Here is a 15,924-nt window from a genome sequence, read left to right as displayed (position 1 = left end):
AAGATTCATGATGAGTGTACGAAATAAAATTGAGAATCTGAATACACACAATATATACGTCTATTCTGAATATCGACGCTCATGTTTTGGAAGTGTCACCATATCTGTAACCATAGATGTACTGTCAATCCTTTGTAGTAGAAGTAAGGTGGCAAATGTTATGGTTTATTGTTGTTAATTCTTCTGTGTCATTTGGTCTTGATGGGTGTTGGCAATCATACGACATCTTTATATTTTTTATATTGATTGCCAATATTTTGTTTCATATTTTCCGAAATCAATGGTGTTTGTGAATTCTGGTTCATTGTGAATGTTGTTTGTTTTTATTTTAAATTCTGTATTATAATTTCGTTCCGTCATGTTTGAAATGACATGAAATTTTATTCTTGTCAAAGGGAGATAATCGGTAACATTATTATGTTTTCAAGTTATTATATGCTTACTCTCAATATAATCCTTTTCTCTACTGAATCCTAGTAGCTGGGGCATAATGGTGTTTTGATCACATGATCCCAAAGTTTTCTATTTAGATTTTATTATAGAACTTCAATAAAGGCATTGTTTTCTATGATCATCATTTACCATATTTTTTTAGTGTATAAGTTTGCGTAGATCATTTCTAGTCGTCATCAGCAGTACACAGATGAAACAAAACTCCAGTATTTTATAGAGAGGTATGATTCTGCTGTACCAGAAACAAGAACAGGAGGATATTATTTTTGAGGTTGTGGAATATTAATTTTTACTTATGGCTAGGTTGATTTTTGATAAGTTTTTTTACAGATATATATGTTCTGCATTTTTCTTGGTAGGATAAATTCATTTCAACCTGTCTTGGACTAGCTGCGGAACCGTAGCTCTCAGGTCCTTGTTCTGCATTTTTCTGGGTAGGATAAATTCCTTTGCATCCTGTCTTGGACTAGCTGCGATACCGTAGCTTTCAGGTCCTTGTTCTCTCATAGAGAGGTATGATTCTACTGTACCAGAAACAAGGACAGGAGGATTTTATTTTTGAGGTTGTGGAATATTAATTTTTACTTATGGCTAGGTTGATTTTTGATAAGTTTTTTTTACAGATATATGTTCTGCATTTTTCTGGGTAGGATAAATTCATTTGCATCCTGTCTTGGACTAGCTGCGATACCGTAGCTCTCATGTCCTTGTTCTGCATTTTTCTGTGTAGGATAAATTCATTTGCATCATGTCTTGGACTAGCTGCGGAACCGTAGCTCTCATGTCCTTGTTCTGCATTTTTCTGTGTAGGATAAGTTCATTTGCATCCTGTCTTGGACTAGCTGCGATACCGTAGCTCTCATGTCCTTGTTCTGCATTTTTTCTGGGTAGGATAAATTCATTTGCATCCTGTCTTGGACTAGCTGCGGAACCGTAGCTCTCAGGTCCTTGTTCTGCATTTTTCTGGGAAGGATAAATATATTTGCATCCTGTCTTGGACTAGCTGCGATACCGTAGCTCTCAGGTCCTTGTTCTGCATTTTTCTTGGAAGGATAAATTCATTTGCATCCTGTCTTGGACTAGCTGCGATACCGTAGCTCTCGGGCCCTTGTTCTGCATTTTTCTGGGAAGGATACATTCATTTGCATCCTGTCTTGGACTAGCTGCGATACCGTAGCTCTCAGGTCCTTGTTCTGTATTTTTCTGGGTAGGATAAATTCATTTACATCCTGTCTTGGACTAGCTGCGGAACCGTAGCTCTCAGGTCCTTGTTCTGCATTTTTCTGGGTAGGATAAATTCCTTTGCATCCTGTCTTGGACTAGCTGCGATACCGTAGCTTTCAGGTCCTTGTTCTCTCATAGAGAGGTATGATTCTACTGTACCAGAAACAAGGACAGGAGGATTTTATTTTTGAGGTTGTGGAATATTAATTTTTACTTATGGCTAGGTTGATTTTTGATAAGTTTTTTTTACAGATATATGTTCTGCATTTTTCTGGGTAGGATAAATTCATTTGCATCCTGTCTTGTACTAGCTGCGATACCGTAGCTCTCATGTCCTTGTTCTGCATTTTTCTGTGTAGGATAAATTCATTTGCATCATGTCTTGGACTAGCTGCGGAACCATAGCTCTCATGTCCTTGTTCTGCATTTTTCTGTGTAGGATAAGTTCATTTGCATCCTGTCTTGGACTAGCTGCGATACCGTAGCTCTCATGTCCTTGTTCTGCATTTTTTCTGGGTAGGATAAATTCATTTGCATCCTGTCTTGGACTAGCTGCGGAACCGTAGCTCTCAGGTCCTTGTTCTGCATTTTTCTGGGAAGGATAAATATATTTGCATCCTGTCTTGGACTAGCTGCGATACCGTAGCTCTCAGGTCCTTGTTCTGCATTTTTCTGGGAAGGATAAATTCATTTGCATCCTGTCTAGATCTTGGACTAGCTGCGATACCGTAGCTCTCGGGTCCTTGTTCTGCATTTTTCTGGGAAGGATACATTCATTTGCATCCTGTCTTGGACTAGCTGCGATACCGTAGCTCTCAGGTCCTTGTTCTGTATTTTTCTGGGTAGGATAAATTCATTTACATCCTGTCTTGGACTAGCTGCGGAACCGTAGCTCTCATGTCTTGGTTCTGCATTTTTCTGGGTAGGATAAACTCATTTGCATCCTGTCTTGGACTAGCTGCGATACCGTAGCTCTCAAGTCCTTGTTCTGTATTTTTCTGGGTAGGATAAATTCATTTGCATCCTGTCTTGGACTAGCTGCGATACCGTAGCTCTCAGGTCCTTGTTCTAAATTTTTCTGGGTAGGATAAATTCATTTGCATCCGGTCTTGGACTAGTACGGAACAGGAGCTTTTAGGTCCTTTGATATTTTTGACACTTTCAAGATATTATAAAATAACTCAAGAGCTACAGTTATGTAGCTAGTCATGGATCTCTTTTTTTTTCTTTCTTTCACATATGTACTTGAGGACAGGATTGTTTTAACCCCCTTCCTTTTTTTTTTCTCGTATACGTTAGTTTTTTTTTAATTTCCTTTATTTCCAATTTTTATCGCGTTTTTCTCTGTGATATTAACATATGTAAATAAACCAGTAATGACATTATCAATTTCTAGTCTACTATCCACAACGAACACTTAATATATATATATATATCACAGAAAACGCAGAAAAAAGTAGTTGAAATTAAAAGAAAATGAAAAGAAAAACGAATTTAAGTAAAAAGGGAGAGGGCTAAAGAAATTGTCATGTCCTCGGTATGATCTTACCAAGTCATGATATTAATTACCAAAAATCTTCTACAGTACAGCCTGTGACTTCCTCTTAGTTATGTCCACCCTCTTGCATGGTCAACATCCAATGGTGAACATTTATTGGGGTATTCAATCTTGAGATGTTGGCCATTTATTAGGGGTCATAAATCATGGGCAGATTTTTTATCTAATTATGTTACCTGTTAAAATCAATCAGGGTTGAAGTTTTCAGCTGGGATGTTTCATTAATTTTTACCTGTACAGGTAACTTGGGTTTCTTTTAAAATTGACATTTCACCTTTTTTTGAAAATGTAGAATAAAGTATTGTTTTACTCTGTTAATTTATTATTATTTTTTGTCTTTAATGTTATTTAAATTTTTTATTTTTTAATTGTTTTTTTTTTCATTTTTGTTTGTTTTGTTTCTTATTCTTTTAATTTCTTCTTAGTAAGAATCTTGAGTCGAAATGGCAAAAAGTCAAAGCCAAAGTTATTGACTAGCATTTGAAATAAACAGACTTTTAATAATTGTTTTTTAAGTAAAAGGTTTATATAAATGTACATGATGTACATTGTATTCAATTGTTTGTTAACATTATTAAATGAGTTATTACTATTAATAATAACTAATAATCATGCAAGTGATATTTTAAATAAAAAAAATGAAAGTAATTAAACAATTTGGTTTCTTAACAAAATAAGATGATCAATATCAATCCTTTTACAATAGATTTTGATAACATCTAATATTATTCAGGAAAACTACAAGTACCATTATAAGGTTTAGGAAAAAACTAATTTTGTTTATCTAAATTTTCTTCAAATTTCAAAACAAGAGTTGTGCACAAACAATCACTGAAAAGACTTATTTTCCAAATGTCCACCTAGTTATCATCAAATTTTGACAAATGTTCATTAAAAATGCTAATCATAATGAAAAATGTTCTTATATATCTGAATCAAGTGAATCTTATGAAAAGAAATTATTTAAAGAAATTGTCTTTAAATTTATTAAATATGTTATCTTCAGTTTGGTTAATTTCTTTCAAAATTTGTCTCCAGAAAAAATAAAGTGCACTTCTAAAGATGGTGACACTTTTTAATGGTCTATTAATTAAATCATCTTTTTTTTCAGTGTATTATATTGTCGATAGTGCTGGACTGGCATGATACATATTCTTGGTATACATTTACAAAGAATATTTCAATCAACCTAGGTTTTAGATAAAGTTAATAATTGCAGGGACTTGAATGAATTAAGACTTTTAAAGTCCTTAATAAAACATGAATTTAAAGAAAAATCTAAAAATAATAACTTATGATAAAAACTGTAAAGTTAACTTGATTGTGTCAATTAAGGTAGAGAATTTTTGGTCATAATTTAGAAATAGAAAATAGTGGACAATATAAAATTCCTAGAAAGGATAGAACGTGTAAACTGTGCCTCTTGTAGGTCAATGAAGAACACCTATTCCTTGATTGTAAAATTCACAAAACAACTTTGAGATATAAATCCATTTGAAAATTATTTATCTTCTCATTATAATGTCTCTAACCCAAGAACAAAAAGTAAAAGAAATGCGTATAACCTCTAAAACATGGATCATGTTTAAAATATCATATGACAATAAAAATATTATCAAATTTTGCTGTACTGAATATTTCTAATACTTATAAATATTTTATTCAATAAAGAAATAATGAATTGCCTAAATTTTATTTAGCGTAAGTCCTAAAGACAATCTTAATCATATGTTAAGATCAGTCTATCTACAATAATAAACCATTTTGATTTTAGAAAATTAATTTGAGAAACACCTTGTCAATAGAAAAAGGCAGGCATTGTAAATGTTTGCAGTATATTTGAAAATGATATTCATTTATTCTTCACTACGAAAAAATAGACTTAATATAAAAAATAACTTAAATTGATCAAAAATTATTTAAAAGGTATAATATCAAAACTAATAGTCAGGAGACAATTATTTTTTAATTAAGCTGTTTGTTCAACTAATTTTATTGTTTCATTTTATTTTTGAATTTCTTGTCATAATCACAGTTATTAAATTTGACAAACACATACATGTATATTTTACCTGAGACACCTGACCTGTAAGTTATATAATTTTAACACTTCAATGCATTCAAGATTTCCCTTTATCCTTGACTAGTTTTTGAGTAATACCTTGTGTATTAAAAAAAGCAACAGGGAGTATGATGATGACCATATAGGGCCACCATGGTGAACATATTTTTTATGGCCACCATTAATAAGATAAAGTCACAGGTAGTACTGTATCTCTCTCCTGAATCAAATGGACGTCCCCTTATTTGCCTGGGAAATACCACACCTCATGTCCCGTTATATATCTTCTACCCCTCTCCTGAATCAAATGGACGTTCCCTTATTTGCCAGGAAAATACCACACCTCATTTTCCCTATCCAGATTTCTTTAGCTAAGGACATCAGTATAAAACAATTGGATTATTGAACGGGGATCATATATAAACTTTTGACAGATAATTATCTTAGTGCCAATCACAGATACTTCTCCACGATATACATGTATATTGAATATAAAGATAATATTATTAGAACCAAACTAAGTTTAATTTTGGACCCTTTGGACCTGAATGTAAATCAATTTGAAAACGGGACCAAAAATTAAGAATCTAAATACACTGTTAGATTTGGCATATCAAAGAACCCCAATCAATCAGTTTTTGATGAAATAAAACCAATACAATTTCGGACCCTTTTGGCCGCAAATACAAAACACCTGTCTTAAGTCAGGAATGTACAGTAGTAGTCGTCTCTTTTTGTAGTTCATACGTGTTTCTCGTTTTTATATAATAGATTAGACCGTTGGTTTTCCCGTTTGAATGGTTTTACACTAGTAATGTTTGGGGCCCTATATATAGCTTGCTGTTCGGTGTGAGCTAAAGCTCCGTGTTGTAGGCCGTACATTGACCTATAATGGGTTACTTTCACGAATTGTTACTTGGAGGGAGAGTTGTCTCATTGGCGCTCATACCACATCTTCCTATATCTATAAACAAAATGACAATATTACATAAATTAACAGGACTACTAGCAGTTATGGACATGCCAGCTCCAGACATCAATTAAACTGATTGAAAGATTATGTCTTCATCATATGAAAAGTGTTCTTGTTTTCGGCGTTTTTTCGTTTCATTAATCCTTGGTGTTACTCATTCTACTGTTTTCTATGTATAGTGTTTTGTGGACATGTTCCTGTTTTCGTCCTTTTTCGTTTTGTTATTCCTTGGTATTGTCAGTTTATCTTTGACTTGTGAGTTTTAACGTCTTGTTGATATCATTCGCCCTTTTTTAGAAGTGGTTTGGGTTGGATAAGTATATATTCTATTATGCTTGGACCAATGTTTCTATACTCGTTGATTGTTTGCTTATTATTCTCTAATCTTAATAATTAAATAAAATATCTATTTTTTGATTTCTCTTTTGTTTTTGCCATTTTTCCAAGATTGTAGACAAATGATTTTCTTTTATTATTCTCTATTATATACATCCCACCAAAACATCTCAAAATCCTCTTCCTGGATCTCTAACTAAAGTGAGGAATCATTGAGGCAATATAATATCAAGAAAAAAAGTCGTCATTTTTTGTTATTGTTTTATTGGAAAATAACAATAGCTCGCTTGCATACAACTCAATTCAATACTGATAAAAACGGTTTATAAATTAAATAACATATAGGGCCATACATACTGAATATATTTCGTTCTCTCTAAAAAAATAATCTATATATAAACAACAACAAAAAGACAATATGGTATGTTTATTTTTCTTTTTTTCAAATCCTTAACATTTTTTTTATAATATCTTAACCAATGAAAACGGAAAAAAATAAACTTTGTGTAAAATTTCTAAAAATAATAACTTGAAAAGAAGTGTAATAACAATCCAAAATAATTTTCAGAAATTTTATAATAAAAGAAGTTAAACAAGTATTAAAACTCTAAACAAATTTGAGTTATATAAATGAACGAAATATTTATCCAAACGATACGTTTTTACATATACAAGATATCTGATACATTAATTTGTCTTTATCGTCCTACTGCCGGATCGGAATACGGGATTTCTCCGATGCGATATCCGGAAAATGTGGTGTAGACTTGGTCAGATTTTCCAAAGAGAGTAAATTCTTGTCCAGGTCTTGCTCTTACGGCAACAGTCTCCCCTTGGTGCAGACTCACAATGACGGTATTTCCAGCTGTTGAGTGACTGTTATAACCAGAGACAGATACTAAAGAATCAATGTTTTTAATTAACTCAATCCACATCGCTCTATCTTGGTTAGAGTTGTACGCATGCGCATGGAACACATACACCCCAGTATCCGGAGCGGTGAACTCACCGGTGTCAACGGAATAGCCGTCTCCGAAGTTTGAAAACACTTTATCATAGATAATTGTTTCGGAGTAAGACATGTGCAAGGTGCTTGTTAACCCAACTGAGAAAGCTATTGTACCATGTTTCCCTGATCTGTCATTCTGCGGTGGACCTACAATACACAATAAAAGTAACAGAGTTATAATTACATCAGTTCGAGGTTTTTCCGTTCAATTATCTTATTATAATGATATCGAGTAATATTAATGAATCAATTCTCTATTCACTTTAAGAACAACTGTATATTATATAACTGCTAATTTTTTAACATACGAGTCAATATTTCTTTTTCTTTTTTTATGCTTAAGTTCTATGCGAAGCATACTTTGGCTTTAACACAAACAGTGAGTTTTTCTGCATTATTCAGACATTATGGGTTAATATGCATGGAAGTACACAAAGCTTCAGCGGAATGAGAAAAAAAAAATTAAGAGATCACGTAATTAAGTGTTGCTTTCAGTAAATGCACGCCTCCTTTAAAACGGTCATCTAAATAAATGGTCAATGGTGTATGGATGTCTTTCGCCATCTTGGATAGTAAATAACAGAGTACCTAATGTCTAGATTTTCAATTTATAATACCTTAGTCATTTCAAAAGCTGGTTATTTTGAAAGCAGAATAATTTATAACAGCCCTTTTGAATTGCTTATTATCTGAAAGTCTCTATTTCATAATAACAAGCTTCTTTACGGTTATAAATTGATATAGTGATTGTTGCAAATTCCTTGGAGATCCGTTAAAACTAAAACAAAGTTTATTCAGAGGTAATAAGTCGTTTAATAAAAGCTTGGATATTCGTTATTAAGCTATGCAGATTGACTTTGAAGGACTTTGTTGATATATTTTACAAAATTGGAATAAAATAATGAATTAATGTGTAAATATGCCGATCAAAGTTCTACATATCTTGATAACTAAGTCAAGTCTAAGACCCCCTTGAATTCGTTTAATATTTACGCGCTGATCTTTATTTAATTCTTCTGTAAACATTTTGTCAGGTGACCTATAAAAGTCAGACAAAATAAGCATGTGATCTAATTCCTCATTAGAAGATGTTACTTTTCCCTCATGTTCTCTAATTTATTGTTTAATTATCAATTTAATAAGGATATGAAAACATCTCTTCCGATGATTAGAAGAGATTTCTTTTGCTAAAATAAATCGCTGCGAATTAGCCTAGAAAGGGCTTAACGCGAAATAAAATATCCGCGAAAATCAGGTGGTTTCCATCATGATCTATATTAAGGTGGTACCTAACACTACAGGGAGATAACTCTGTAAAGGCCGTTAAACGTTTTAATTACGTTGTGTTGTAAAAGGAATATTAAGCTTCTTAATGATCAAAATTGGTGTTTGTCAAACTGCTATATAACCAGTGTAATTTTTCTGACAAAACGGTTGGTTCAAAATTTTTGAAATTTTTATATTTTTGTTAACTTACTTTGACAAAATTTTATGAACATTAAACGAGCCAAATTAATTTTAGTGCAAGTGTTGGGTACCACCTTAAAAACTCAATATAGGTTAGGACAGATGTCATTTCGCTATTTACTGGATAAATAGGGTTGAATATTTTTTTCTTTTTATTGTATAATTACTTGTATATATTCATACTTGTCTAAAACTAATTGTTCAAAGTTTTACATGGAAATACACATTTGATACCATTTGTTATAAGTTCTCGTCCTATATACTGAATATGCATGAAATATTTGCAACTGGACGTTTGGTAATATAACAAATAAATAATAATTTTTTCATTACCGGATTTCCAACCTTGAACACAGTTTGTTTAATTTGAATTTTAAACCGGTTATCAGTAAGTTTAAAGATTAATTAAAGTGTATTGAATTTAATCAAAATTTATGTATTCCTTGCAAACTGACACACATCGGATATTTCATTTCTGTTTACAGCTAATGATTAAAACATGTTTTTCAACAACTGTTGGGAGGATCGGTAAATGACATGTTCCAAGACGTCACTGATGTCCTCACCAGAATGTCCATCATTTTTAGTAACAGTCTCTCAGTCCCGTCAATTCGGTCCCGACTTATGTTTAATGATGCCAATCGAAGATACCCCTCCCTCTCGTATATCAAATGGCCGTCCCTTCCGAAGACAACTATTCATGGTGAATATCAAATACAAGTAGACACGACATCTTTTATCAGGTCATGAACTTTCAATGGCATTTCTAAACGCGCTGTTTAGAATAGAACAAATAAACAAAAATATCGAAGATAAGTTAGTATACTACACACGCTATCAAAAATTTGCTAAACAAATCCCTCTGCTTTCTCTGGTGTAAATTTCTCAAAAACTAGTTCTGGAGAAAATTACTTTCAAACTAGTATGGCGAACTCGTGTTGAGAGCACTACTAAATCTTTGAATGCCTAAAGGTCAAATCGACCATCAAAATATTGTCTTCTAATAACAATGTCTTACCTGTAACTCTCCCACTACAGATTGTTAGTCCAACTACAAACAGTAAACACTCTAAGTACGCCATTCTTTGTACTCTACAAACAAACAATATTTATGTTAATTCTCTAAATAAAAACAACCTACATCAATATCATGGACATCGAAGTTAAAAAAAGGAACACGAAACAAAGGGCTATACTTTTTTCTTTACTTGGTAAATTCCCTCCCTTAGAGCAGCCAATGTCACAGCTAGTAAAATGTTGGTTTTTTTTTTATTATCTTTCAAATATTATATACAAACTATATTAACTGTACGGTTGTATGTAAACTATATTAACTGTACGGTTGTATATAAAAGTTCCGTTAGATATTAAGCAGCATAAAACTCCAAAGTCTAAGAAAAAACTATTTTCAAATATTCGTAACACTTTGTATCATATGACCTTTATACTTGTACATCAATTACTTTAAATTTGCTTTTGTTTAAAGTATTGGGCCACCCAGCCTGTTTCAAAGACAGTATATGTAAGACAAAAATTGAAAAAAGATGATTAATGATTGCTTAAATTTGTGTGCTTTCTTAGCGTCCAGTGGCAAATAGTTCATATATTTTGGACGAATGCCGAATGGAGGACTAACATTATATTTGCAACATAACTTTATTATATATCTTAGTCTTGAATAAGCAAACAAGCAAACGGCCTAAAAAATCATATTTAATTATATGACTGTATAATGATGTTTGTCAACTAAATATTTAATAAGCTGGTTTCGCCTTTTTGTGAAGGAGATTGATTTATTTAATTTTGCTTTTTTATAGTGGAAAAGACTAAATAGCAAAACTAAAATATAAATTATAAATTATAAATTGGAATGCAAAATAGATACATTTAATTTTTTAAATTGCAAAATATGATTAAATTATTGTATTTCATCAATAGTTTACATAGATACTATATGAAATTTCAAACGGAAAAGATTTAAATAATATTTTGCAGCAAGATTAAAACTAATTATATTTATCCATGCACCTCTTGTAAATGATATGCGAGTAAATGAGTATTAATTTAACATAATTTCAATTTCAAACAATAAAAGAAAATGAATTAAATGATAAACTTACTTCAAGTTTTCTCTTATTGCACACAATTTCGTACTGTGTGTTGATGCAGTTGCAATATTTATAAAGCTCTGGAGTGGGTGGGATTGATTTATATTTCGGTTCTCGAAGGACATATTTTAGTTGTTCCGCTGTGGTATTTGGTCTGTGTGACTTATCTTGACACATTGACAGTTAACTTATAATCAAAATATAGAAAACCCCATTCATTAAATTATAATGTAACGCCTTTTAAAAGTACTTCAAGTATGACTTATTGGATTAACTAACAAATTTGAAAAATTTTAGTTTTGTAAAATATGTTTTATTCTGTGTTTTCCCAAGGTGGCCGGCACCTCATAATTCACATAGATTTGGGTACGATTGCTCGGGTGATATCTTCATTTTTGTATTCGTAAATTTTAGGCAATCCTTTTCTACTCTTTATATTTGAGCAACCCTTTATTGTGCATTCCTATATTTGAGCAACATATTTTTTACCTTATATTTGAGCAACCCTTTACTCTGTATTATTTATATAAAATTTAGAATGGAAATGGGGAATGTGTCAAAGAGACAACCCGACCATAGAGCAGACAACAGCCGAAGGCTACCAGTGGGTCTTCAATGCAGCTAGAAACTCCCGCACCCGGAGTCGTCCTTCAGCTGGCCCCTTAAAAATATGTATACTAGTTCAATGATAATGGACGTCATATAAACTCCGAATTATACACAAGAAACTAAAATTTAAAATGATACAACACTAACAAAGGCCAGAGGATCCTGATTTTGGACAGGTGCAAAAATGCGGCGGGGTTAAACATGATCTTTGAGATCTCAACCCTCCCCTATACCTCTAGCCAATGTAGAAAAAACAAAACCACAACAGTACGCACAGTAAACTCAGTTTAGGAGAAGTCCGAGCCCGATGTCAGAATAGGAAACAAAAGAAATTACAATAATACATAAATAACAACAGACTACTAGCAGTTACTGACATGCCAGCTCCAGACTTCAAATAAACTCATTGAAAGATTCATCATATGAATATCATGCACAATATCCCTCCTGTTAGGGGTTTAGTATTACACTATCATAAAATATATGAAAAGAAAATAACCCGTGTCATGCCAACAACTGGTTTTAGAATAAATGTGTTTAATTCCGATGCAAAGACCCTATAAGTGAATCAATATTAAAGCCAAAATATGCAATCTTTAATGACTTATCGTAACTATATCTCTTCTTAATAAATCTGTTTAAAGGTTTTGTTAGCTTTTGAGGTGAATACTGATATTTTTGTGCTTTGTAAATAATATTATATATATTTGAGCAGCACTTTTTTCTCTACTCCTTATATTTGAGCAACTCTCTATCTTATTTTTTTAATTGAGTCCACCTTTATTCTATATACTTTGATCCGAGAAAAATCATAAGTTGCGTCACTGTACATGTGGATGTGACTTCCCTCAGTCAGAAATCTTATTTGATCTCATAAGAATTGTCTTTTGTTAGATTATAAAATTGAGAATGGAAATGGGGAATGTGTCAAAGAGACAACAACCCGACAAAATAAAAAAACAACAGCAGAGGGTCACCAACAGGTCTTCAATGTAGCGAGAAATTCCCGCACCCTGCATGTTATTGATCGTCCAGCGTAGTTAATGTTGGTGACATACAGATATGTCATTTAGTCCACTACACTTTACAATATTAGTTTGACTTCTCGAGTTGATATATTGCAGAGATACTTACCTATAATTGAAGGCCTATATACTGATTTCTTTATGTTACTATTTTCGACAGACGGCTGTACACCGATTATTTTTTTATTTATATAAAAAGTGTTTTTTCAACTAGTTTGAGGCAAAAACTTTAACAGAAGATAATATGTTCCTTGAGTTTATGTATTTATGAAAAACATTTCTGTGTTGTGTTATGGCGTATATAACTTGCTTATTTTGTACATAAATCAGGCCGTTAGTATTGTCGTTTGTATTGTTTAGCATAAATATTTGTCATTATTCATTTCTTCATATACCTCACGGAGTTTTGCTCATTGTTGAAGGTCATACGGTGAACTATAGTTGTAAACTTTTATGTCATTTGGTCTCTGGCGGAGAGTTGTCTGATTAGCAATCATACAACATATTCTTATGTTTATATTGTTAAGTTGCTGTCTCGTCAACATATGCACACCTGTTTTTATTCATATTTCATTCGCCCAAGTTATCAAAGAGCATTTAGACATGGTGTCCCCGTTTCTGTTACTGTTCATCTCAGAGCATTTTGACATGGTGTCCTCGTTTCTGTTACTGTTCATCTCTTAAGGGCTCTGAACATAAAAGTAAAAGGAAGGCAACCATTAAAACACAATATGCATGCAATTTAGCAATCACAGACATAAGTCAAATTAAACAAAATTATTTCTAAGGCATGTATGGTAAAAGAGCTTCCAGCCTTATAGTCGTCAAGATCAGTAAATATCCTTAGAGAACTACGTCATAATCAAAACAATAAATACACAATGTGAAGTATAGGTTTCGTTGTCTGTGTTTTGATTTAGCCTACAAAATATTTATGACAAATTTGTATCAATAAACTGTCATTTCAACAGGTGCTTGTATCTAAATTAAAGGGTGGGTCTCAAATAGAACCAGTTTTCAGTACGATCCAAATATGTAGATTTGTATTTCATCTTTGATATATTAGAAACATTTATTTATTTTACACATTTTGATATGCTAACTACTTGTAAATCTGCAATTCATTGATCAATTCAAGTGCAGTATTTATTGACAAATAGTTGTGGTTAAAAGTATCCATGCTATAGCACCATGCATTAAAGGCTGATGTATTTCAAGTGGATTTCTAATGACGAAGATGTATCATTGGTCTGACATTTAGAATTGCCGTATTACGTACGGAAAGAAAATTAAGGAAATGACAAAAAAGAATGCCGTTGAATTCTGACATCAAATATAAGATCTCATTTCAAAGGTTTTTTTTTTAACATTTTGTAATCTCGGGGTTGTACATAAGCACATCTTGACTTAATTTTATTTAAATAATTATATAACGTGCACGCTTCATAAGAAATCGAAAGTTTCATTGGCTCGGTATACGCAAAAGGAAGCATTCATGCAGTTCTTACACCAATATCACCGGCAGTAATTGTGTTAACTTTTCAGTTTATGATGGAAGATATAAACCCAAGATAACGCAAAAGAAAATAGACTTTTACATTTTCAATCTTAGACTTAACATCTTCAAGCGCTTGATTAACATTTAGAGCTCTTGATTGATGATTTCATGTCTGCAGCGCTAGTGTTCATATCATGGTGCTACAGTCGACACCGCCAGCGCTGGTGTTCATGTAATGGTGCTAAAGTCGACACCGCCAGCGCTGGTGTTCATTTCATGGTGCTACAGTCGACACCGCCAGCGCTGGTGTTCATGTCATGGTGCTACAGTCGACACCGCCAGCGCTGGTCACAGTGTTCATGTAATGGTGCTACAGTCGACACCGCCAGCGCTGGTATTCATGTCAATGGTGCTACAGTCGACACCGCCAGCGCTGATGTTCATGTCAATGGTGCTACAGTCGACATCGCGAGCGCTTGTGTTCATGTCAATGGTGCTACAGTCGACACCGCCAGCGCTGGTATTCATGTCAATGGTGCTACAGTCGACACCGCCAGCGCTGATGTTCATGTCAATGGTGCTACAGTCGACACCGCCAGCGCTGATGTTCATGTCAATGGTGCTACAGTCGACATCGCCAGCGCTTGTGTTCATGTCAATGGTGCTACAGTCGACACCGCCAGCGCTGGTATTCATGTCAATGATGCTACAGTCGACACCGCCAGCGCTGATGTTCATGTCAATGGTGCTACAGTCGACACCGCCAGCGCTGGTGTTCATGTCAATGGTACTACAGTCGACACCGCCAGCACTGATGTTCATGTCAATGGTGCTACAGTCGACACCGCCAGCGCTGGTATTCATGTCATGGTACTACAGTTGACACCGCCAGCACTGATGTTCATGTCAATGGTGCTACAGTCGACACCGCCAGCGCTGGTATTCATGTCATGGTACTACAGTCGACACCGCCAGCGCTGATGTTCATGTCATGGTACTACAGTCGACACCGCCAGCGCTGGTATTCATGTCATGGTACTACAGTCGACACCGCCAGCGCTGATGTTCATGTCAATGGTACTACAGTCGACACTGCCAGCGCTGGTATTCATGTCATGGTACTACAGTCGACACCGCCAGCGCTGATGTTCATGTCATGGTACTACAGTCGACACCGCCAGCGCTGGTATTCATGTCATGGTACTACAGTCGACACCGCCAGCGCTGATGTTCATGTCAATGGTACTACAGTCGACACCGCCAGCGCTGGTATTCATGTCAATGGTGCTACAGTCGACACCGCCAGCGCTGGTATTCATGTCAATGGTACTACAGTCGACACCGCCAGCGCTGGTATTCATGTCAATGGTGCTACAGTCGACACCGCCAGCGCTGATGTTCATGTCATGGTACTACAGTCGACACTGCCAGCGCTGGTATTCATGTCATGGTACTACAGTCGACACCGCCAGCGCTGATGTTCATGTCATGGTACTACAGTCGACACCGCCAGCGCTGGTATTCATGTCATGGTACTACAGTCGACACCGCCAGCGCTGGTATTCATGTCAATGGTACTACAGTCGACACCGCCAGCGCTGG

General features: G+C 34.1%; 1 protein-coding gene across 1 annotated transcript; it reads right to left on the bottom strand.

Annotated features, from left to right (window-relative positions):
• Window positions 1-7,020: 7,020 nt before the first annotated feature.
• Window positions 7,021-11,335, bottom strand: LOC143058743 (complement C1q-like protein 4). Its single transcript, XM_076232192.1, has 3 exons — window positions 11,203-11,335; window positions 10,101-10,174; window positions 7,021-7,762 (listed from the first exon to the last, which is right to left on the bottom strand). Exons 1-3 carry the CDS (start codon window positions 11,313-11,315, stop codon window positions 7,305-7,307), a joined length of 645 nt encoding a protein of 214 aa, XP_076088307.1. The 5' UTR covers window positions 11,316-11,335; the 3' UTR covers window positions 7,021-7,304.
• Window positions 11,336-15,924: the final 4,589 nt, after the last annotated feature.

Source organism: Mytilus galloprovincialis, chromosome 14 (genome assembly GCF_965363235.1).
Source record: "Mytilus galloprovincialis chromosome 14, xbMytGall1.hap1.1, whole genome shotgun sequence".
Taxonomy (NCBI): Eukaryota; Metazoa; Mollusca; class Bivalvia; order Mytilida; family Mytilidae; genus Mytilus; species Mytilus galloprovincialis.
The sequence above is the reverse complement of the archived record's forward strand: the minus strand, read 5'-3'. Positions and strand labels throughout refer to the sequence as shown.

Coding starts and splice junctions, on each gene's coding strand:
- LOC143058743 (XM_076232192.1), bottom strand. CDS start 11,315: ATGTCCTTCGAGAACCGAAATATAAATCAATCCCACCCACTCCAGAGC. Junction 10,175..11,202: donor GCAATAAGAGAAAACTTGAA/GTAAGTTTATCA, acceptor GTTTGTTTGTAG/AGTACAAAGAATGGCGTACT. Junction 7,763..10,100: donor CTGTAGTGGGAGAGTTACAG/GTAAGACATTGT, acceptor TGTGTATTGTAG/GTCCACCGCAGAATGACAGA.